This window comes from Ambystoma mexicanum, chromosome 8 (genome assembly GCF_040938575.1).
Source record: "Ambystoma mexicanum isolate Mex_15411 chromosome 8, UKY_AmexF1_1, whole genome shotgun sequence".
Lineage (NCBI taxonomy): Eukaryota > Metazoa > Chordata > Amphibia > Caudata > Ambystomatidae > Ambystoma > Ambystoma mexicanum.
In genome coordinates this window covers 695,506,043-695,528,858 of record NC_090929.1, presented here as the reverse complement: position 1 = coordinate 695,528,858, position 22,816 = coordinate 695,506,043, and the positions used below count along the sequence as shown (strand labels likewise).

At 45.9% G+C, this 22,816-nt stretch overlaps 1 protein-coding gene across 2 annotated transcripts in view; it reads left to right on the top strand.

The window, feature by feature from the left end:
- Positions 1-22,816, top strand: part of PALD1 (phosphatase domain containing paladin 1) — a 1,254,976-nt gene that overhangs the window by 843,955 nt on the left and 388,205 nt on the right. For both annotated transcript variants that reach the window (XM_069610500.1, XM_069610501.1), the window contains exon 17: positions 14,763-14,834. In XM_069610500.1, coding sequence (XP_069466601.1) covers positions 14,763-14,834 — 72 coding nt within the window. The remainder of the gene's footprint in view (positions 1-14,762; positions 14,835-22,816) is intronic.

Sequence of the window (22,816 nt, the reverse complement as noted above, 5' to 3'; positions counted from 1 at the left end):
TCATAACAACATTTTATTAGTTCATACAGATTACCAAGACATCAACAATAGCATCATAATCAATAATCACAGCATTCAGCAATACAAATTTGCATGGAAGATAAGTTATTAGTCTGTGTTAGGCATAACTCAATTGTCCGAACCTATTTTTGGGCTTGGCGGCTATGTCAGCAATTCTGGGTTAGGTGAGTCTAATTCAAGATTATGGGATGTTCAGTAGAGGGGGCTGCTTTGCAGCCATCTGCTGAGTGGTGGTCTTCTAGATAGAGCCGGGAATTCGGTTGCGTAGTCCATGAAAGGGTCCCAGATATTCATGGATTTGGTGAGTGAGTTATTTCGGATCCTTTTCCGCCACCGCAATGTCCCAGCATTTGGACCACCATAGTGCAATCGAGGGTCCAGGAGCAACTGCGTGCAAAACTGAGGAATGTGACCTGACATTGGTAATGCCCCGTCCCCTGTTTCCCCTAAGAGAATGATTCCCGGGTCCCAAGGAATAGTGAGAGCAGTAATGTCTTTGATGCGTTTGGTCACCTCCCTCCAGTATGCCTCCGCCTTCAGGCAGGTCCATACCATGTGAAACAATGAGCCGGGGATGCTGCAGCCCCGCCAGCAGTGGTCAGAGAGATTTGGATTAGCTCTGTTGATTTGGACAGGGGTCACATAATATCTGTAACAGAGTTTGTAACCGCCCTCCTTGTTAGTAATACATTGCGAGCTTTTATGCAGCCTTGTCCAGATTTTAGACCATTCCTCAACCTCTATTTCTCGTCCTAAATCTCTCTCCCACTCAATCATATATCTTTCTTTTTGCGTGGGATCCACCCTGTCTAGAAGCCGGTATAGTGTGGAGATTCCTTCTCTTTTTATCGGGGTTGTGAGGGTGCTTTCTAGAGCCGTTAGCTCTCTGTCGCATTTCTCTCGAACCGCCCTGTGAGATAACCAGTGCCTTAATTGTGTATAATGGAATCTTTCTCTCTCCCCTACCCCAAATTTCTCTTTACATCTTTCAAATGAGATGGGTGCGCCCTCCTCTAGGAAGTCGCTTGTTTTAAGTAGTCCACCCTCCCTCCAGTATTGGAAACTATTGGGGTCGCAGCCTGGTGAGAACTCTGGGTTGTTCCAGATAGGTGATAGTGGGCCCAGCCCACCCCTGATGCCCCATTTCCGAGCCGCTGCTTTCCAGCAGCGGGCGGTTGTGATTGTAGCAGACAAGGGGCCAGTATTCGCTTGCACTTTTCTTTCTGGCAGGTGTGGGAGGTCCGCGGGGTTGCCCGGGCACCAGGTCTCCTCTATCTGCGTTCATTTTGGGGCATCATCTTCCTGTACCCAAGAAAATGCCTGTGATAGTTGAGCTGCTAGGGTATAACTGGCTATGTCTGGGACACCCAGTCCCCCCTGATTCTTGTCCCGCATCATTATTCGTTTACCAATGCGTGGCTTTTTCCCTCCCCAGACAAATCCCTGTATTTTCTTCTGCGTGTCCACAACTACTGGGCCTGAGATGCGGGTCGGTATTGCTGTGCAGGAGTATAGCCACCTGGGGACAATGTTCATTTTTATGGCTGCGATCCGCCCGAACCAGGAGATTTCCCTGGAGGACCAGGTCTTTAGGTCATTCTTGAGATTTGAAATAAGATGAGGGAAATTTGCATTGTATAGTTGAGCCGGATCCTTAGTGATTCGTACCCCTAGGTATTTTATTGCCCCTTTTGCCCATGGAATGGGCATTAATGGGTGGAGGGCAGCTCTATCAAGCCCACTGATGTTAATCGCCAGGGCCGCTGATTTGTGTAAATTAATTTTAAACCCTGATAATGCTCCGAATTCATCGATTTCTTTCCATAGGGAATCTAGGGATGGTGCCAAGTTCGTAGCTGTGATTAATACATCATCCGCATATAGAGCGATTTTTATATTCCCGGCCCCCTATCTTTATCCCCCTTAACATGGCATTCTGCCTAATCCTGGCTGCAAAGGGCTCCATAGATAGAGCAAAAATCAGAGGCGATAGCGGACACCCCTGTCGAGTGCCCCTAGATATCTTTATTGCTTCCGATCTCCTGCCATTAACCCGTAATTGCATTGTGGGATTTTGATAATTGGCCATAACCCATTTGGTGAAGTTTGGGCCGAATCCGAAATGTTGCAGGGTTGCCCGCAGGTATCCCCAGTCCATCATATCGAAAGCTTTATGAGCATCTAATGATAACACTGCCATTCTGTCCCCAGTTCTGTGGGCATGTTTTCGATAATGTCTATTGTTCTCCGAATGTTGTCGTAAGTCACTCTCCCAGGTATAAACCCAGTCTGATCGCTGTCAATTAGGCTCGGCAGAACAGCGCCCAGTCTGCCCGCTAACACTTTAGCGAAAATATTACCGCCATTGTTCATGAGCGTGATAGGGCGGTAAGAGTCGGGCAATTCTGGAGCCCTTCCGGGTTTATGTAGCAGGACTGTTAATGACTCCGCCATTGACCTAGTGACAGAGCTGGATGCAAGGAAGGACTTGAATAATTCGACCATCTGAGGGACCAGGAGTCTGGCATATTTCTTGTAAAAGGATGCAGAAAGGCCATCAGGGCCTGGAGCCGTGGATTTCAGCAATTTGATGGCTTCGATTATTTCCTCTGCCGAAACAGGCGACTCGAGATGCTCCAACTGGGTCGTGTTCTGCTCGGGTATTGATTGTAAGTACTTTGGCAGATTGTTTAGTGTCGTCGACGGACCATTCATGATTTCTGAGTGGTATCTTGATAGTTCCGCAAGTTTCTCAGCGTCACTTTATAGAGCTTTGCCATCCGCTCCAGCTATTGTAAGGATGTTGTTTCTGCTTTGAGTCTTTTTCAGCTTTTGTATTAGTACTCTGTTCGCTTTATTCCCCTTGATGTAATAAAACTGTTTCGTAAAGTCTAAGGACTTAGCAGTGCGGTCGGCGCAGTGCATTTATAAGGCTGTTTTGGCTTTTCTTAGTTCTCTCTCGGTTTTTCTGGAATATCTCCTTTTCAGAACTGTCTCCAGTCGGTTCACATTCTCCTCCAGTTTGGATGCGGCTATGTTGGAGACCCTTCGTTGTTCCGCTCCTGCGCTGATTAGTGAGCCTCTGATAACTGCCTTCATTGCGTCCCAGATGATATTGATAGGAGAGGATTCCGTAGTGTTTTCTCTGAAGTAGTTGACTATCGTGTTCTCGACTTCCAACCTGATGCATTCATCCAGGAGCAGAGCGTCGTTCAGTTTCCAGTGTCGTTGTGCAGGGAGCTTTTGCCCCGATATAGCTAGGCTCGCTGTCAATGGAGCGTGATCCGAGATCATACAGGTGTGTATTGCAGTTGTTTCCAAGCATGGGTAGATGACTCCTGAGATTAGAATGAGGTCGATTCTCGAGAAGCCTTTATGTACCTGGGAATAGTGAGAGTAATCTCTCAAGGTCCCGTTAAAGAGCCTCCAGGCGTCGACTGTTTCCGTTTTCCTTAGTAACTTGGCTAGTGAAAGTGCATTTGCATAGTCAGATTTAGTTGGTGGAAGGGTCTTGTCTATCTGAGGATTCGGTATTGAGTTGAAGTCCCTGCCCATGATTAGGTGCCCTTCTTGGAAAACTAAAATAATTGGAATTAGATTTGTGATGAATTCAGATTGAGTAGAGTTGGGCCTGTAGATTTCAGCAATGGTGATCGGGAGCTCCTCGAACATCCCTTTGAGTAGGAGGTATCGCCCGTTTGGATCTCTTTTTATAGTAATCTTTGTTAGGGGAACTCTATCACTGAGGAGTATTGCCACTCCCCTCTTCTTCTGGCCCGCAGTGGCAAAGTATGCTTTCTGGTACCTGCTGAATTTTACTCTGTGTTCATCTTCTTGTAACGGGTGAGTCTCTTGAAGCAACACGATGTCCCCTGCTAGTTGCCCAAGCCTGTGTTCTATGGATTTTCGTTTCCGTGGCGAGTTGAGCCCTTGCACATTCCATGATAAGATTGTTATTGCGCTCGTGTCAGCCATGTTTTCCTGTTCCTTTCTTATCTGAGTTTAAGTCCATATTCCATTCCTGAGGTTGGTTCAATGCTTCTGTGGTTCTTTGTTGCTGTTTTCGTTGACCCGTCTTGATGTGAAATTGAGTTCTGTGCCGCGCCACAAGGGCAGCCTGGCCAAGGGTATTTGTATGTCTTTCGGTAATCCCCACTTTCCCCCACCACCCCCCTCAAACAAACATGTAGGAAGAGCACTGTCCTACTGCGACTGGGGAACTGGTGGCATCGATGCGCTTCTTCCGGCCAACTGGGCCGCCGAGTGAACTGAAGAACTGGGAATTATGCCGTGCAGCCGCACTGCGTGGTGTATCGGTTTCTGTCTTGTGCAGTGTATAGGCTCCAATATGAGCCTCTCCTCTTCCGCTGGATCCGCAGGTCCGTCCATCTTGTTTATCTACGGGTAGCTTGATCCCCTGTGAAGGTGCCCCACTCCGCAGACTTATGTAGATGTACATGTTTAGATCATCCAGGGTTGGAGCCTTTCCTTGGTGGACCTCGGGGTCTGCGTCGTCGGGTAGGCTTCGACCATTCTCCGTCTGAGGGTTTCTTGTGCTGGGATTGGGATGGTTCTTCTGAGTCAGACCCGCCTCCCGTGTCCCCGACTCCCATGAATTTGTCGGCCTCTATTGGTGAGCGTATTTTTTCTTTGAGCCCCCTCCCAGGTAAATCTAACTGAAGTTGGAAAGCCCCAGTGATGGGCAATTTTTTTCCCTCTCAGCCATTCCGTAAATGACCTCATGGCTCGGCGTTTCTGGAGTGTGGAGCTTGCTAGGTCCTGATCTAGTGATATTTTGGAACCTTGAAATGTTATTTGCCCCATGTTTCGTGCTTCGTTCATGATTTCTTCTTTGAGATGATAGAAATGCACCCTTACCAGGACGTCTGGGGGGGAAGTTGGATGCAGCTCTCGGAGCCACCCTATGCACTCGGTCCAGCTCTAGTTTTGCTTCGGCAGGGTAATAATGAATCTAAGCAGTTGAGAGACGTAGCTTCTTAGCTCTGTGTCTGGGATGGCAGCTGGTATTCCTCGAAGGCGGATGTTGTTTCTCCGAGATCGATTTTCCGCATCTTCTTGTTTGATTTCTAGGAGTTCACACCTCTCCTCCAGAGCTCTGATTTTATCTCTGTCTAGTTCGCCTTCAAACCGCTGGTCACAGACTTCTGACTCAAGCTCCGCTGTCCTCCTCTCCACTTCAATTACTCGTTTGTCCAGAGAGTTTATTTTTTTAGTTACTTCTTCTGTGCTTTTGTGAATTTCCTTTGTCAGTGCCGTGAGTAATTCCTGCAGGTCATTTTTGGTCACCATTTGTGCTGTATTGTTTGCCGATGCTGCAGTGGCGTGGCCCTCTTCCCCAGGGAGTGCCTCTGGCGTTTCCCCCTTCTTCGAGCGCTCTCATGGAGGCGCTGGCCATTAGTGACACAATGTCCGCTTGTTTCAAGGGTTTCCCACTTCTGGACATCCTTGTTCGCAGCTGCCCCCACTCCACTCCTCCACCCCCTCTGTCCTCTGGCAGTTTGGCTACCCTGATGCAGGGCAGCAGAGATGAGTGCACGTTGAGGGAGGGAGGTGGGGGGAGAACCGATTCTTTGGGGAGGAGATTGTGCCTACTGTGAGGTTCTGGCGGATCTTATGAGAGCTACTGCTCCAAATGATGTACTGGAGGTTTAGTTCCCTGCTTCGGTATTCTTCCCCACTTTTCAAGTCTCTTTATGGGCATATGCTGGAAGGGGTCTGCAGCTGTCAGTGCCCCCCACTCCTCACCTTACCTCAGCAAGCCCGCTGTGACCGCCGCCGGGTTGGGTCCACCTCCCGTCTCCAGGTCTGATCAGGTAACGTTGCGATCAGACTTTCATTTTTTCTTTTTATTTTATTTTTAATGTGATACAGTTTTTTAAAAACAAAAACTTTACACATAAATCAACAAAATAATTTTTCTTCTTACAATTTAAACAGCAATTCATCATTTAAAAGAAGAGAAAACATTTAAAATCATATTCATATTCATTCTTATTACAAATTTCATAGGTTATAGCCTGAAGTTAACTTTCATACAATTTCATGTGATTTCATATAATGACTCGTTTATTATTTATTGATACTGAGAGAATTAGCTAGCCTTCAAATTTCAAGTATTCTCTTAACTGTATACCATACTCTATATAGGGCCAAATGTAGGCTAGGATTCAAGGTGTTAATACATGCTAGCCAGAAGTCTTTGGACTTAATATGGTCAAGATTGTGTACATATCTGCTATAATGTTTTATGTAGGTTGAACCCAAACTAGGGCATAGTGTGAGAACGTGTCTTGCAGTTTCAAATAAGTCTTTATTCTTACATATCCTGCAAAAACGCTCTGTTTTAGAGATGGCCCGTTCAGGGCCCAACACCGCTAGGACTGGTAGATGGTTGATACGTAGGAGTAATAAGAAGCGTCTTAAATTAGCCGAGGTGTAAAGGTTGAGATATCCTTGTGCTCTTCTGAAGGTATATAAAACATGAGTTATGAATCCATAGCTGTGGAGACTCGCAAGATGACTAAAATTGTCTTGCCAGTTCCAAATATTAAGTCGTTCTGCCATTTGGGACTTTAGATTTATAAAATTGTCTTCCCAGTTAGGGATCCATTCTATCGTCTCAAATAGAGCATTCATTTCTCTCACAAAACAGGCCTGCTTATTCCTATCAATATCTTCTTTCACGGTTATCAAAAGGGGATTAATCGGGTTAGTATGCAGCTTAATATAGACCTCGGCTCTTTTCTTCAAGACCAGAGCTTTTAGAGAGGGTAAACCCAGCTCTAATCTTAGTATCTCCATTGGTATTCCCGGTGGCAATCCCAGCAGCTTTCGCCAAAAACGTCCTTCCAGTTTCTGTAGCCAATCCAAATTAAGGTTAACTAGGACTTCCAGTCCATAGATTACCGTGGGTATCAGGCACTGGACGTAAAGTTGGCGGGCTGCCCACATGGAATATCCACTCTTCTTACGAGAGAACTGATATATCATAGAGGTAAGTTGCGCTGCTTTTGTTTTGCGGGATTGTACACATGATTGGGAATTTCCCTTAGAGTCGAATTCAACTCCCAAGTATTTATAGCTATGGGTATATTGAATTTCCTGACCTCTTATAGTCATTCTAGGGCGGCTCACTTTGCCATGACTGTATAGGATCAACTCTGTTTTCGTGTCATTAATTGTGAGTTCATTCTCCTCCGCATACTCCCAAAGTCGCTCAGCCGAGCGTAGGATGCCACTAAATGTGTGGTCAAAAATAACCACATCATCCGCGTACGCCAGGATTAAGCAGTGTTGAGAGCCAACCTTGGGAGGGCAGTTACTCACCTCTCTGATACATTCTGGAATATCGGAAACAAACAAATTATATAACATGGGTGCGGTAACACAGCCTTGTTTCACCCCTCTTGTTTGCCATATCACCCTAGTTGTAGATCCACTTCCATCAAGCCTCAGCTGGACTGCGGTGTTATGATGTAAGAGTTGCAGATAATAGAGCAAACCTTCAGGGCACGCCAGGCCCCTAAGCTTCCTCCATAACTTCTCTATATTAACCATGTCAAATGCTGCCTTAAAATCTATATATAAGGCATACAGAGGCGGATTATTGGGGAGTAGGGCTTTATCTCTAAGGCTATTCATGATGAAAAGATTGTGAGTGGTTGAATATCCAGATCTGAATCCGCTTTGAAAGCGGTCCAGAATCCCTTCCGTTTCAGTCCAAGATTGTAATTTCTGTAACAGTAAGGAGGCAAATAATTTACCAGAGCAATCTAACATAGATAGCAAACGGTAATTGGCTGGATCAGATCTATTGCCTTTCTTAAAAATTGGCACTAAAATTGCTCTTTGCCAGGTCTCGGGTATTATTCCCTCTTTTAAAACTTTTTCAAAGAGGATTTTCAGAAGGTTAGCCCAGAAGACTGGGTTACTCTTCATAAGTAAATTGGAGAGACCGTTAGGCCCCGGGGCTCGGGAAGATTTAAGTTTAGCAATCTTACCTATCAGGTCTTCTAGAGAAATAGGGAACGGCTTCGGAACTAGAGAGATGGTTGGAAAAATTTCGGGGTTAGCTGCTGCCATACCATTACGCGTTTCCAAAAAATTAACCCATTCCTCGGCATCAATCGGGTTTATTTGGGGGGTTACCCTGCTTCCCCTAGCTTCTCCTAGAAGTGCCCAGATATTCCGGGGATTTCTCGAGCAAATAGTCTTCACAGTTTTTTGCCAATTTGCCAATTTTTTCGATCTGTTCCAGTGTTTTAACCATGTCCTATACCTATTTTTTATCTCTCTGATCTTAGTATGTATATCCATAATTAGATGGGAGTGGGCTCTGATTCTACGTATCTCCCCTCTCAGAGTACGTTTAGCATCACGAATTGTCTTGTCATAGGCCTCGATCGAGCCCTGTTCTCTGATAACAAGTAATGATTTTTTTGTAGCATATTTACCCGTAAAATTATAAATCCACCCTTCGAGATGTTCTATTGAGAGGTTAACAAACATAGTGTGATAATCAGCATCCCATTCACCACAATCATGACATGCTTTAGATATATTTTTCTCAGACCATATTAATCGTGAACCAGCATGATTAACCAACACACTTCCTGTCGCTATTGTTGAAGGAAATACAGAATCACACTTCAAACTTAAACTCAGGCCTCTATGATCACTCCAATCATTGTCTATTATTTCCATGTCATTAACCAGGGATGCCACCTCCGGGCTAATAAAACAATAATCAAGAGTGCGGCGAGCAACACCTGCTTTCCAAGTATAATGTCCCGGGCGGTCACTCATAGTTCGACCGTTTAGACATTCCAAGTCCCAGCTCTTCATGAAACATAACCACTTCTCCCCTTCTTCATCACTATAATTCTGAAGCATGAGGGGATACGGGTGTAAATACTTGTTATTAGATGTACCACCATCCCCTTTAATGGAGCAATTAAAATCTCCAGCAATAACAAAAAGATTATTTTGGCGTTCATTCGTCCACTTAGTGAGTAGATCGTGTAGTCTATCTTGTATTTGATCACTCTTTGACGCATCGTGTGGATTATAAACATTGACCAACAAGAGTTTCGTCTGACTATTTTTGATCGGTATAATCACCTCCACCGCATTAATGTTATCCTCAAGATCGATAGTAATTTCACTAGATGCTATAGTTTTACTTACACCGATCATCAACCCCCCAAAAGGTCTTCCCATTTGGCCTTTTTTAGCAAAAGTATGGTACAACTTATACCCATCTATTATAATTGGTGCAGTTAGCCAGGTTTCCTGCAACAGAAAAAAGGAATAATTCATAATAAAAGGTAACGAGCCATTAGTTACAGTAATATGTTTGAAACCCCTGGTATTCCAGGATAGTAATGAGCAAGTTCAGGGTTGATTTATAACCGTGGGCAAAGCCTCTGCAAGCCATTTTAGAGTGTTCTGAATGTCACTCATTTGGACTTGGGTCCCAGTAAGAGGAGGTGGTTTAGTTTTATTGTCAGTTTTAGTAGGCTCGGGAGCTTCTTTAATCAGAGGGTCTACATCGTCAGGATTCACATCTACCCCCAAACCTACTTGCGCTAAGTTGACTCTATGTTTACGGATCAGCTGAGCTGAGGCCAGGACCGTACAATGCAGCGATGTCACATTAGGGTTAGTGGTACATAAAGGCTCAACAAATGAGAAATCCTCAGATCTAATAACTCTTAATTGAGGTATTAGATGAAGTTTCTCGAGCATGCCTGTCCGAGGAAGCCATTTGCCATGGCATTGCTGATTCAGATTCTTCACAATGCAAATCTTATTTTCTTCTCTATTCTCTTCCCTTGCTGGAGCCGGTGTATCACTTTCAGTTTCCGTGCTTTCAAATGTACTGTTAGGGTTATTCCTTTGAGGGGTAGAAAACTGATTATCAATTGAATGATTTTCTGTAAGAATAGAGTCTTGGCTAGCATTGCTCACTGCGGAAATTTCTTTGGATTTTTCCGCCAATATCCAGCTAGTGAGTGTACCCGGACCTTTATTTCGGTTTTTCTTTCTTTTTAGTGCCCTTTTTCTTGCCTTTTTAGATTTCTGTTGTGGAATTGCTGTATTTGGGAGTGGAGAGGCCACCTCTACCGGAACATTTCTTAAGGCTGCTCTTTTCGCCATTCTACGCTGTTTCTTAGTCAGATGAGCATTTCCTTCATTTGTCGGATGTTCGTTCCCCTCGACGTTAATTGGACTAGATGGAATCTGAGGTTCCTTTACCTCTACAGGGCCTACTTCATAATCTAAATCTGGAACGGGGAGATTCAACTGTAAAATTGTATTCACGTGTATTCTACCACATAATTTGAGGAGAATTTTTAGGGCAAATTGGAGAGAGGATAAGGACGCCTGCATCTCAGTAATGGCTACAGAGTTTAGCTGTGAAAGCTCACTAGGTTGATCGGCCTTAATTTGCTCTGGCTCCTCTAAGTCGATCAGTAGGTTTGGTGATTCAGACAGTCGGCCAGAGCATAAAGTTCTCTGAGGAGAATTAGTAGGTTGTAACACTTGAGCCTCCACTGTTATACTTGCAACTTTCTTGGTAGTCCCCATCTCGATAATCCCTAATTCTCCTGAATTAGGAGGAGGAGCCATAGATTTTTGTATGGACAGGCATAAATCCAATAACGAATTATTGTCAATATCGTCAAAGGATGTAACATCCAGTGGTCGGCTTGCGTTATGTACAGCTGGAAGTATCTCCTCAGTTTGTTCGTCAGTGCATACAGGCAAGATTTTTTTAAATAGCTCCGGAATGGTACCTTTAGCGTTAGCTGGCGATTTCAAACTGTCCCCACCACTTGGATTGTTAGTAGGTATATAGGGATGATTTGTCCTGCTTTTTCGTAAATTGTAGGGCGCTTTTGCCCCGCGTGCTTTAGGCGGCATATAGGCTCAGAAGAGTTGCGAGGGAGAAAGTAAAGATAAATAGCCAGGAGAGCCAATATCTTTAGCAGTGCCAAATCGCTCAACAGTCAATTACGTACAGTTCATTTTAGAGGATCTATATAGAAGGTTATTAATTCCTAGTAAGGATCAAAGGAGGTTGTAATCTTCCACAGACTCCCCTAAACTATGCCGATAGATGATACTTAATTATGCAGTCAGGCTTACCTTATACTTCACGTTCAGTAGTAAGGCTCAGAGGCTGATGCGCCCACGCGCCAAACAGCCGCACAACAGCCAGTGGGCTTTACTCGCCCGGGCTTAACGCCGCAAGGGTGGCTCTCGGCTCAATATGAGTTCCAAAGATGTCACGTGCTCAATCACGTGACGTCGCTCGGCTCCGCCTCCTCCAGGAAGCCTGAGGTCTCAGCAAGAGCTGCGTTCAGCTCGCAGTGCTGAAAAGGTGAGTTTCAACAGGATTGCGTCCTTTCTCCCATGCGAGCCTTCAGCACACAGTTAGACACAGTTAGACACGCCGCTCGGGCGGCTCTCGGCTCAATATGAGTTCCAAAGATGTCACGTGCTCAATCACGTGACGTCGCTCGGCTCCGCCTCCTCCAGGAAGCCTGAGGTCTCAGCAAGAGCTGCGTTCAGCTCGCAGTGCTGAAAAGGTGAGTTTCAACAGGATTGCGTCCTTTCTCCCATGCGAGCCTTCAGCACACAGTTAGACACAGTTAGACACGCCGCTCGGGCGGCTCTCGGCTCAATATGAGTTCCAAAGATGTCACGTGCTCAATCACGTGACGTCGCTCGGCTCCGCCTCCTCCAGGAAGCCTGAGGTCTCAGCAAGAGCTGCGTTCAGCTCGCAGTGCTGAAAAGGTGAGTTTCAACAGGATTGCGTCCTTTCTCCCATGCGAGCCTTCAGCACACAGTTAGACACAGTTAGATCAGACTTTCATGCGCAGCGTGATGGTAGCGCTGCAGTCACTGCACTGCCCGTAGGCCGCCTTCTTCTGCCTCGAGGCCTGTTCACATTCAGCATACGCGGCAAGTCGGATCCGCGTCAATGTGATCCCGATCGGACCACCACGAGCAGCGGAGGCAGCCTTGGATTTCGTCCCCGGAGGCGATTCGGGCCCGGGATGTGGAACGGAGCCAGGGCGGAATCCTCGAGCAGGCGGGACAGGGCCAGGGAACTCCCCTCACCTCCCGGCCCATGCCGCACTCGCCGGTACTCCCCACCGCTCTGCAGCTGAACACCCTCCGGGACCTGCCGGTGGGCTGCAGGCATACGGAATGTTCTTCAGGGCAGTGCGGGACCATTTAGATTGGATGGTTCACTCGGCAGTCCATGCTGTCTTCATTCGCCTGCCCCTCCCCCATTCCGCCGCTTCTTGTGGCTCAGTGGAGCGACCGCCATTTTGCCGCCGGGGACCCTCTGAGCTTGAATGCCTCCGAACTCGGAGAGCTGGTCCCCGTTCCGGATGCCGCTTAGCCTGCAACAGCTGCAGAGGTACCCGTACGCCTTGCTTCGTTTTCAGCGAAAAACGGATGCATGGGGCGGCGTTGTTATAATCCGCGCATCAGGCCCACCAGGAGCTTCTACGAAGTCATGCCGATCGCGCAGCTTCAAGCCACGCCCCTCACCTTTATACCTTTTACAAAGTTTAATCACCTAAAACATTTCTCACTGTAGGTTTCCTCTTGCTCCCCCTCCCATGCCTCAGATCCAGTGTGCCCCTGCACCTCTTGATGTTAGTAATCTTTGTGCCTATATTGAATAGATGAGTTTGTCAGTGTTGAAGGACGATGCCCAAGAGTGCACATGTCAGTTTGCACACGGCCTGTATCCTCGCCCAGTCGTTCTTCCAGCGGCTGTTGCTCAGGTTGGAGTATGCAGAAACGATGAGGCTTTGCAGCGGAATGCCATTGAAAGGCCAGAGGCCGGCGCTGTGTTAGGAAAAGGGCAGATTGGCATGGACGTGGATGTAACCAATGACCCCTTGCGGTGGGGGGGGAAAGTTCCATGCCGTTGTGGCTCTCCTAATCCATTTACCTCTCTGTGGGAAATTCTTGCCCAAATTCTTGAATTCCTGTTGTTCTGCACTGCCATTTGTTCGTTTTTCCAGGGGAGGAGAGCACTGGCAACTTGGGCATGACAGTGGACCCCACTGGACTGCACCCAGCCCCCTCTTGCAATGACTTTTCTGCAGGCATTTATAGCTTTATAAATGCGCCACTGAATGTTTCAGGCGGCTTCAGGGGTGTGTGCAGTGCTCTTGTTTTCTGGTGTTGGGGGGAGAGTGGTTGGAGATCAGCGAGTACTGCTTTTTCGTTGCGCAGGTTTTATTTAAGCCATTTACTGTGTATTGACCACGAACACGGCTACCGAGAGGCCCTAAAGCAGCATGTTTGTGCATGGGACATAGGCTGAAAAATAGCACGTATTTGGTCAATATACCAAATTACCCTTTCTTTGGGCGGTTCGGTCATTTGAACGTACAATTAGCTCTTTAAACTTTGGATTCATTGCAAAAACCCAAAGTTTGCTATCTACTATTTCAAGATTCTCTCAGCCTGATTCACAGAGCGGTGCACAGTGTATTTTTGCAGTGCAAAGTCACTTTGAACTGCAAACGTGCTCGTTGCACCGTGAATTAGCCCGCTTTAGTGCAGTGCAAAGAGTTCTTTTGCAATGCAAAGTGACATTGCACTGCAAAAATACACTGTGCACCGCTCTGTGAATCAGGGTGTTGGAAGCGCAAAGTCACTTTTCACAGTGCTAAAAATTCCATGAATCAGGCCCTCTGTATTTGGAGTGTATGTGTGTGTGTTTACCTCTACCTGAATGTGCGCTTGAATATTTTGTCTAATGGAGTTGTGCAGTCTGCTTCTAGGTTCTTAAATACTCTCACAATATGGGACATAGGCTCAGGAAAGTACATTTACTTGCATTGGATCCCAAAGCAAAGTGTAGGGGTATTCAACTGCCAAGAATGACTAGGCGCTCTATGCTCTGCTAGGCGCTACGTTGTGCAATTGTCACTTATGAAAAGTTCTGGCCGGACAGTCCTCACAGCTGGGAGGAGTTGCCCACACGCTGCCTCGATGCTTCCCAGGATGGTAAAAAGGTGCTCATTGTATTCTTGACTCGCTTCACAGAATCCATTGTGTGCACCTCATGGAAAAGGTCTGTGTGAAGGCACCCGCAGCCAGCAGTGGTTGATGGCTGCACATAGGCTGTGGTTTATCCTGACAGGCAAAGGGGCACGGGAGGAGAGACCACCCAGAGGTCAACCATGGGTGTGCTGCGGGTCACTGCAAGTAAATGCTGCTTCTGTTACGCATGTATGAACTGTTATTCACTGCTCTCTCCAGTTGTCAGTGGTGGGGGGGCAAGGTGAGCAGACCCTGCATTCTCCCCCGGCTCCCACCTGGTGCCCAGTGCACCCACCCAGCCTCCTGCTAGTACCCTATTATCCAACCCTCCCGCACCAAAAGCTTCCTCCGCCACTAAAGGGAGGAGGGGGTGGGCATATGAGGCATTTCTAAGAAGGAACCCACACTGGAATGTGTTTCATTGAACTTATTTTTATTTATTTTATTTGGTTATTTATAACGCGCTTAATACCCAGAGGTTTCTAAGTGCGGACCCGGGATTGAACATGTGTTGCTTCGCATTGTCTTGCCTCCAAGGCGAGCGCGTTGCCCCTGGGCTATCTTTCAGTGAACCTGTTTCCTGTTGTTTTCACTTGATTTGAACGGGTTTAACATAGATGCTTTGCTTGTCTTCCTAGGGCATTCCTGAGCTGAGCGAGGATGAAATTGTGAGTGTGCCTGATGCCAAATATACCAAAGGAGAGTTTGAGGTGAGTCGGCTGCCGCCACATGTTCCAATCATTTCTCTTAATAACCTTGATTATTTTATTTTTTATTAGTGTTATAGTTCACATGGAATTTTTCCACTTTCTACAGACAAATGCACATAAAAATCAGTATTGCAACAATTGACAGTAATACTAAAAAACACAATGGCCCTCATTACGACCCTGGCGGATTTTTTCCGCCATCGACGGACTTTTCCGCCATGGCGTAAAGTCCGTTTACGCCATGGCGGATGGCGGACTTACCGCCCCATTCCGAGGTCGGCGGGGCGGTAAGTCCCCATTGACCCATTTACCCTTCCCCATTCCCATTTCGGCCCCATAGGGCTCAATGGGAGTGGGGAAGGCGTTAATTACGCCACCGTAAATTACGGTGGCGTAATTAACACCAAGGTCCCATAGCGCCATGGATTTTTACGCCCGCAAAAAGCGGGCGGAAAAGTGACCATGGCGCTCTGGGAACTCGGAATTGGCGGTAAGGGGTCGGCGCAGCTAACGCTGGCGTAAACCCCTTACCGCCAGGGTCGTAATGAGGGCCAATCTCATGATCATCAAGATTAAACAAGTTAATGGATTTCCAAAATAAACATATTACATAAAATATTGTTACAAAACCCAGATTAACATTTCATTATGATAAAACAAATTCATCTATCCAGTGATATTATGCTAACACACAGTCCCTTACCCTTTTTTACCCTTATTCTTTGATAACCTCTGGAAACAAGTCTTTTAAAAATCGCAAAGCTGCACGTCTCCAAACATTAGATTTATTAATAAAAGTATAGCCAGATTAAGCCTGGGGAAATTATTTTAAAATCCTGTATTAAAAACCTAAAATGTAGATCACGGCGATGGGTTAAGGAATGACTCTCTAACAACATGTGATACATTGCCTCAGTAGTTCTCCCTTCATTACAAAATCCACAGATCCTTGAAGAGCCTTCAATCCCCTCTCTTCCTCCTATCATTTCTTTGGCCGGGAAGAGATTTAGACACAGTGCGCAAGCATTGATTCGGAGATTTCTGCAAATAGTGTGGTAGAATGCCATGAGGTCTGACATCAGTTCAAATCATTGAGTACAGTCAATAGCGTCATTTCTCCTGGATTGTATATATTCAGTCCCTCACCCATAATTTTTGTTTTACTTTGTCAGGGGATATTAAAAACATATCCGTTCAATATAAGCATTACATTTTCAGACCCACAAATTCATAGGACCATTACAGCCGTTACTCATAACTTATTTCAAAAGCCACCATATCGACCCCTCCTCCACCAAAAGATTATTAACAAAAACCTTTAGGTTCTTCCAAATTACCATTGAAATGAGTGAGGTTAGCCCTAATTCGTATCTTATGACAGGGCATGACACTCCCAGTGAAAGGTTCAGGACTCTTCTCCTGAAGAGACCCTCAAGCTTAACCCATTTTTTCCAAGTCAGATAAGAACGTTTCAGCCCCATAAGTAATGACAGGTACAACATATTTGTCATAGTATTCAATTACAGGTATTTTGCGTAGATACCCATATTTCCTGTTAATATATAAAGTTTGAGCTGCCTTGACAGTCATTTTTGCTTTCTTTTGCTTCGCTAGGTCCGTATTCTTTTAGCCTCAAATAAGTTAAAGCCCAAATAAATAAAATGATGAACCCTTTCAAGAGCACTTTTATTTACATGCCAGGTAAAATTCCCATAAGGCCTTTTGTTACCCAACCAATATGTCAGAATCTTTGTTTTTGTTACGTTGATGATACGGTCATTCACCCTTGTGTAATTTGATATGTCGGCCAGTTGTTGTCGTAATCCTATCAGTGTATGATCCATAAACGTCATTTCATATATGCATATAGTAAGTCATTCACAGGAAATCTATCTACATTGGGTGGAAGGCTAGGGGTATTTGCAAATGCACTTCCAATGTCTGAAATGAAACGATTATATATGAGCGGTGCCAGGCCTCGTTTCGTTTTTATCGGAGCAGATAGGTGTCTCTGTCTATCCAATTTCACGTAAATGTGCAGGGAAACCCCATGTTTCTAGCTTCATCCACAGCTTACTTCCCGAAACACTGTTGGAGGCCATGGTGAAGTCTATAAAAGCAGTATATAACGGCTTAGACCTCTCCGCTGTGCCCTTCTTCAACGGGCGGAGGATGAATCCATTTACTGCATTCCCCACCTCCCCCCCTCCAATATCCCATCTGATAGACATCCAATCTTCAATTCTCCTTGGCCCCAGTCTGAAGATCACCTACCACCAGTCCCACAAACCTCTCCGAGGCGATGTCCAATAATAAAATAGGCCTATAATTTACTGGGTCAATTCTAGGTCCTTTCTTATAGATTGGGATAGTAATATCCCCTGACTGAACCACGCCAACCTGACTGTACCTATCTACATTCCTAACTGACCCACTGCAATGTAATCAACTGTATATATTTATGTAAATATGTCCTCACTGCAATATTATTAACTGTATATATACACATGTAGATGTATGTAGATATTCCCTCCAGCCTTGACGTAATGCAATGTTATGCCTTATATTCCCATTTGCCTTATCCTGCAACCAAGTTTTTATGTAATCTTATTTTCCTGTTCTTTGTTGCGCCCTGTTACCTCTGGGTTTTGTGCGCTATACTAAATAAACAAACAAACAAAATAGAATGTACTGATGAAGTCAGGATTTCTTTTGATCTAATGACCAGTTTAAAAATCGGATGCAAAAAGTTGGGCCAGAATTCTGCATTTCCTTTCGTGATAGAAGTTGACAGGCCATCGGGACCAGGGGCCCTGAGTTCTTACTCTTAGTTATCAGGTTGACAAGGTCTCCAATGTCCCATTTCAAATACCAAATCAGAGATTTGGTATACCTATTTATACTCAACACCATATGTGTAAATAGTTTTTAAATGGGCTATCCATTTTTCCTCCGACATTGGATTAATTTGGGAGTTTGTCGGATGTGAATCGTCCGATTTTATTATGGCCCAGAACTCTCTAGTGTTTTTCCTTCTAGGGTTACAAGGATATTTCGAGCATCTGCTAATTGATGTTTGTTCTTACAGTGGGATAGGCAGTTCTTATAATGACTTATTAGGTGCTATTTTAGCTTAGTGCCAGCTTGGCGCACAGTTTTCAGTGCTTTCCGCAGCTCTTATTTTCTGTAATACTCTTGTCAATTGTGTTCTATCCGTTTGCGAGTACATGTCTTCCAATATTCTTTTATAGGGACAGGGATTTAGCCTCTCAAAAAGCGACAAATCCGGGTACGTTGTTAACATGATATTATTAAACTAGTCTATGTTGCACCTGTTCCAAACTACCCGATTTTTACCCATATTTATGACCAACTCACTGTGGTAAGCTTTAGATTCAGACCTACATTTTTTTACAGTCCATTTTTACCAACAATGGCAAGTAGTCACAAACATCAGTAAATGCAATATTCATTTCTGTAATATCCACGTAACATACCTCAGAAACAAACCAGTAATCAATTATGTTAGATTTGTTCCCACCCACCCAGGCATTGTGGGGGATTTCAATCTCTTTAACATTGCCATTTAGAATAATCGTCCCCCAGGTCTCCATCAGTGACATCCATGCACTCCTTCTTTTCCCTGCTTGCTGTTCCGCAGCGCATACGTTTTTTACCACCCGGCCATGCGATGCACCTTGCATTTATGTCCCCGCAAATAAACAGTGAATTTGAGTTCTTTTTGTATTGCAAGTAAACAGGATCTCCTCATTTGAGTCTAAAAGATCCTCTTCTAAGATTTGCACTGGGTTCCAGTATAGGTTCACCAATAATGTTGGTGCCCTTCCTGGGTAGACACAAGCATCCTGTTTCAGCGTTATAGCTAGAAATACATTTGTTCGCTTGTGCAAAAACTGTTGCACTTAAATTCAGCAAATTGTTAATCCACACCAAATATCCCACAGCAGGTCTCCCCGCTTCCCCTTTGTATGTGGGGGATAAAAAGGATGTACCCATCAACCGTCAAGGGTGTGGGGGGAGGGGGTAAACAACCAAGCCTCCTGTAAGCAGAACACATCCACTTCCAAATGATTTACACTTCCTTCACTAAATAGATGTGTAAAACCCTTACAATTCCGCAACAATAATTTAATTTCTCTATCTGTATGTGGTGGCTCTTCGTTATTGGGGAAAAGGAGGCCTTGCATCTAGAGATTTTCTTCTATTCTTCCACCACCATCACTTTATTAGTTATCTGTTGCTTAGCACTAGCAACTTTAAAACTCTTAATTTGGAAAAATGGGGCATAATCCAAGCTAAACTTTGGGTCAGCTTTTGGCGGCTGGGACCTACAAGGGTCTTGACCCATTTGTTTACGATAAAATATCGAACCCCCAGTGTCTAATACAGTCCACCGCAGCCAGTAGCTGATCTCTGACTAGGCTGGAATTAAAGTGGAGGACAACTTTATCCAAACGATAATCATTCCAGAAGTCCACCCATTCTAGATCCTGGGATGTTAATTGAAATAGAGTGGGTACACTTTTTAAAAAGGGGAGAACATTTGCTCTATTCAGGATCACCACCTTGTGGTCTACTGACCTTGATTAATACGTTTTAGAACATCCATTAGCACCCTTATGGCTGGCGCAGATCAGTTCGGGTGCTCAGAATGTGGACTGATTTACGTCCCTTCCCCCCCTCTGAGCAGCCATTTACCACTGCCAAATTACCTTTCTACTCTTTCTTTTAGTATATCTGTTCCCTCCCCCCGATCCACTTCCTGCCTCCACACTGCCTTAAGTGGAACAAGAAAATGAGCCGGGGCTCATCAAGCGGGCGTGGCCTAACTGCGGGGGGTGCCTGCTCGCTCGTTAGGACATGCCCCCTTGTTGAGCCCTGGCTCAACAGGCTACAGGTACCCCCTACAGGAAGCCTTTTGTAGAGATCAGCACCCTTGCTAAAGTTTTGCGTGGCAGGGGACAGCGCCTCGCCTTTTCAGCCTTAATGGTGGCACTGCCCGTCACCAGGCAAGGGAAGGGCAGCGTCACCATTGAGGCTGAAAAGGTGAGGCCGCTGGAAGCCAAGGATTTTTTTCCTAAAGCCTAAAACTCCAGCGAATGAGCAAGAGCTTCAAGATTTCGAAAAAATTGGCTTCTGCTTCCATCAGACTCACCTTTCTTCCATTATGGTGGAGCAGGCCTACTGGCATCTCTTGCTTGAAGGGATGCCTCGTAGGTGTGGTGCCACCATTATGGATTAAAGGCATTTTTATCTGAAGCCTGAAGCTCTCGCACATGATCGAGAGCTTCAGGTTTTTAGAAAAAAAAAGCCTTGTCCGTTAGTGGCCAGGGGAGATTAGTGAGCCCAGGTAGTGCCCCACCTCAGAACGAGATTTGAGCCTGCCAGGACTCGGCCCCAGGTAGCCTCAGCCCACTTAAAGCCATTTAGCCACTAGTCTGGGGCAAGGAGGGATGGGACCGTAAGGAGTGTGGTGATTTGGGAGGATGGAGGAGTAATGACATTAATAATGGAGGACATTACCTTCCAATCCCCCCGACCCCCGATCTCACTGCAATCCTTACTTCGTGAAGGCATATTGTCATGAACTGAGTTCCCAGGTGAACCTGTGCCTTCTTCCCCAAGTATTAGCCGAGAAGGACTAAAAATACTCTATGCCAGAAATTGTGACAAAGGGTGAAATAGGCACTCCGCAGCTGTAAAGAAAGTAGTCAAACAATGAGTAAAAGAACAGAATCATCACAGCAATGTGAACCCCTTAACACGGGACATACCTGATACGGGAAGAGGCAGGCGACGAAGAGACGGAATGCAGCCCGACTACATGAGGATGCCAGATAGTGCAATCCTATCCCGAACAGCACAAACTAGGGAAGAGTTCCACCAGAGTTCCAGGGAACAACAAAGTAAACAAATCTAGAAATCCAAGTACCAAATCCAAAGGAAAATCCAGAAGTTTGCCAGTGAAGCAAAAACCAAGTTAAATCAAGTAGTCAAAATTCCAAAATCAGAGCCAGTTCACCAAATCCAACAAGTAGAACAATACACAATCCAGAGAGGGAGAGCCAAGGTCCAAAAGCCATGAGATCAAGATCCAGAAGGTCAGGAAATGCAGGAGACAAAATGTGCCTCCCGCCCTACAGCTGAGAAGCAAGGCTGTGCTGTTGCCCTCTCCTTAAATAGTCTGGAATGCCATTTTCTCAATGCGGCAACACGTGACTGTCCTGCTCCTATGCTGTTGCCGGTGCTCGCATCACGCAGCGTCACTAAGCCGCCATGGCAGCCTCCAGTAATGCTGCGGGGCGTCGCAGAGCACCGAAGGGCGACTAGGAACATGGCCGCGACGGGCACAGTGGCACCTGCGGTTGCGTAGTCCCAGAGGGTGAAGAGGAGCATGACCGGGACTGGTGCGACAACGGATACCACCGTGACTGGCATGAGTCGGGTAAGCACATGACACATATTCAGCAGTAATATGGATCTACCAAAGAACACATATCCAGTCAAGACTACCTCAAGTTAGTTTATTCACCAAAAACAAACCACACAGCTTCTAGCATGCAGAACCTAACACACCAGCCTCACATTTCCATCCCATAGAGTTTACAAATGTGGATGTGGATGTGGATGTGGATGTGGATGCCTATGTAGCAAATATCTCCCATGGCGATACTGTGAGCTTCAGCCCATGATGCAGCCATGCCCCTGATCAACCAGCCTTGCACCTGACCTGGCAATGTAGCATCGCCTAAGCATGGCTTCCAGAATCATTGCCTTTATCCACGGATTGAAAGTGGCCGTAGACCGCTTGTTCCCCTTTCGCCGGTCCACCAAAGGCCAGCAATAGCTTTTGCAGGTTCCGAAAAGAGACTGTCCGTGGAATGTAGATGGAGAGGGCCACATCCAATGCATGTAGAGACTCTTTCTCTGTAGTCAATGGGCTGCTGCACCTTACAGGTCATGCCATTGTGGGTTCAGTCACTCCCGCTTCATACACCTCCAGTACATTTTTCTGGATCTCTCCATTGAGCCAATGACTTATTCTACCCAGGCCTTAATTGGAGCCAAGAGCCTTCTAATGCGCTCTTCTCCCTAAGACCTCTGTGATGGGCCTGGTCCCATTCCTCACCTAGAATTCTGATGCCCACTCCTTAATGGCTACTCCTGCAAAAAGTAAATTCCTCCTCCTGCTTCTAGCAACTGCCTTGGATCAAGCAAGCCCTCTCATATCTTCCTTTTGTGTAGATCTATCTGCGTTCTTTGCTCCACCGCCTCCTGATAATTCTCACCCTCCTCACTTAAATTCCCTTCTGATGTTCCCTCGTCTTCATACTCTCGTGTCTCCAGTCTCGTCTCTACACTTTCCTCGACAACTTCTCTAAAACTCTGCATCATTGCACTACCCCAGGGTCTCGCTGACTGTCTCGTAACCCGCAACGTGTTTGATGAAATGGGGTGTTGGGGTTGAGTGGGGGTATTAATCCGGTCAATACGATGTAACTTTGTGTTTAACGTTCCCCCCCGCCGTGCTTGTATTGCCTGCTCTTTCTCATCGACCGTTGTCAACCTCCTTTACACTATGAGCGATTATGATATGTTGTGGGTGAGACCAAAGCACTATGGGTGTTGGCTGAGTCCCATTGAGTCCCTTCTTAGACCCTGTGAATTGTCGGTCGTCCGTCCTGGTGGCAGCGTGGGTGTATCAGGGTCCAGTGATTTTAGGAGGTGATTAACTGCACCTTGATGTTGCGCCCTTGCCCCATGTTCGTGATCTGTCCTGAGGATGTAACTAACAGTTGCTGAAGGGGTGGGCGTTTCTGGTTGCCCCAGTCCGATGAGGCCACTATGCTCTGTGGCCACTGCTGTTGCTGCGTTGACACTATAGAGGTTTGTCCCCTGTGCTACAGTTGGCGAGCCTGTCCCTATGGAATGTCCTGTATGTGAGGCGCAGGTTTATAAGT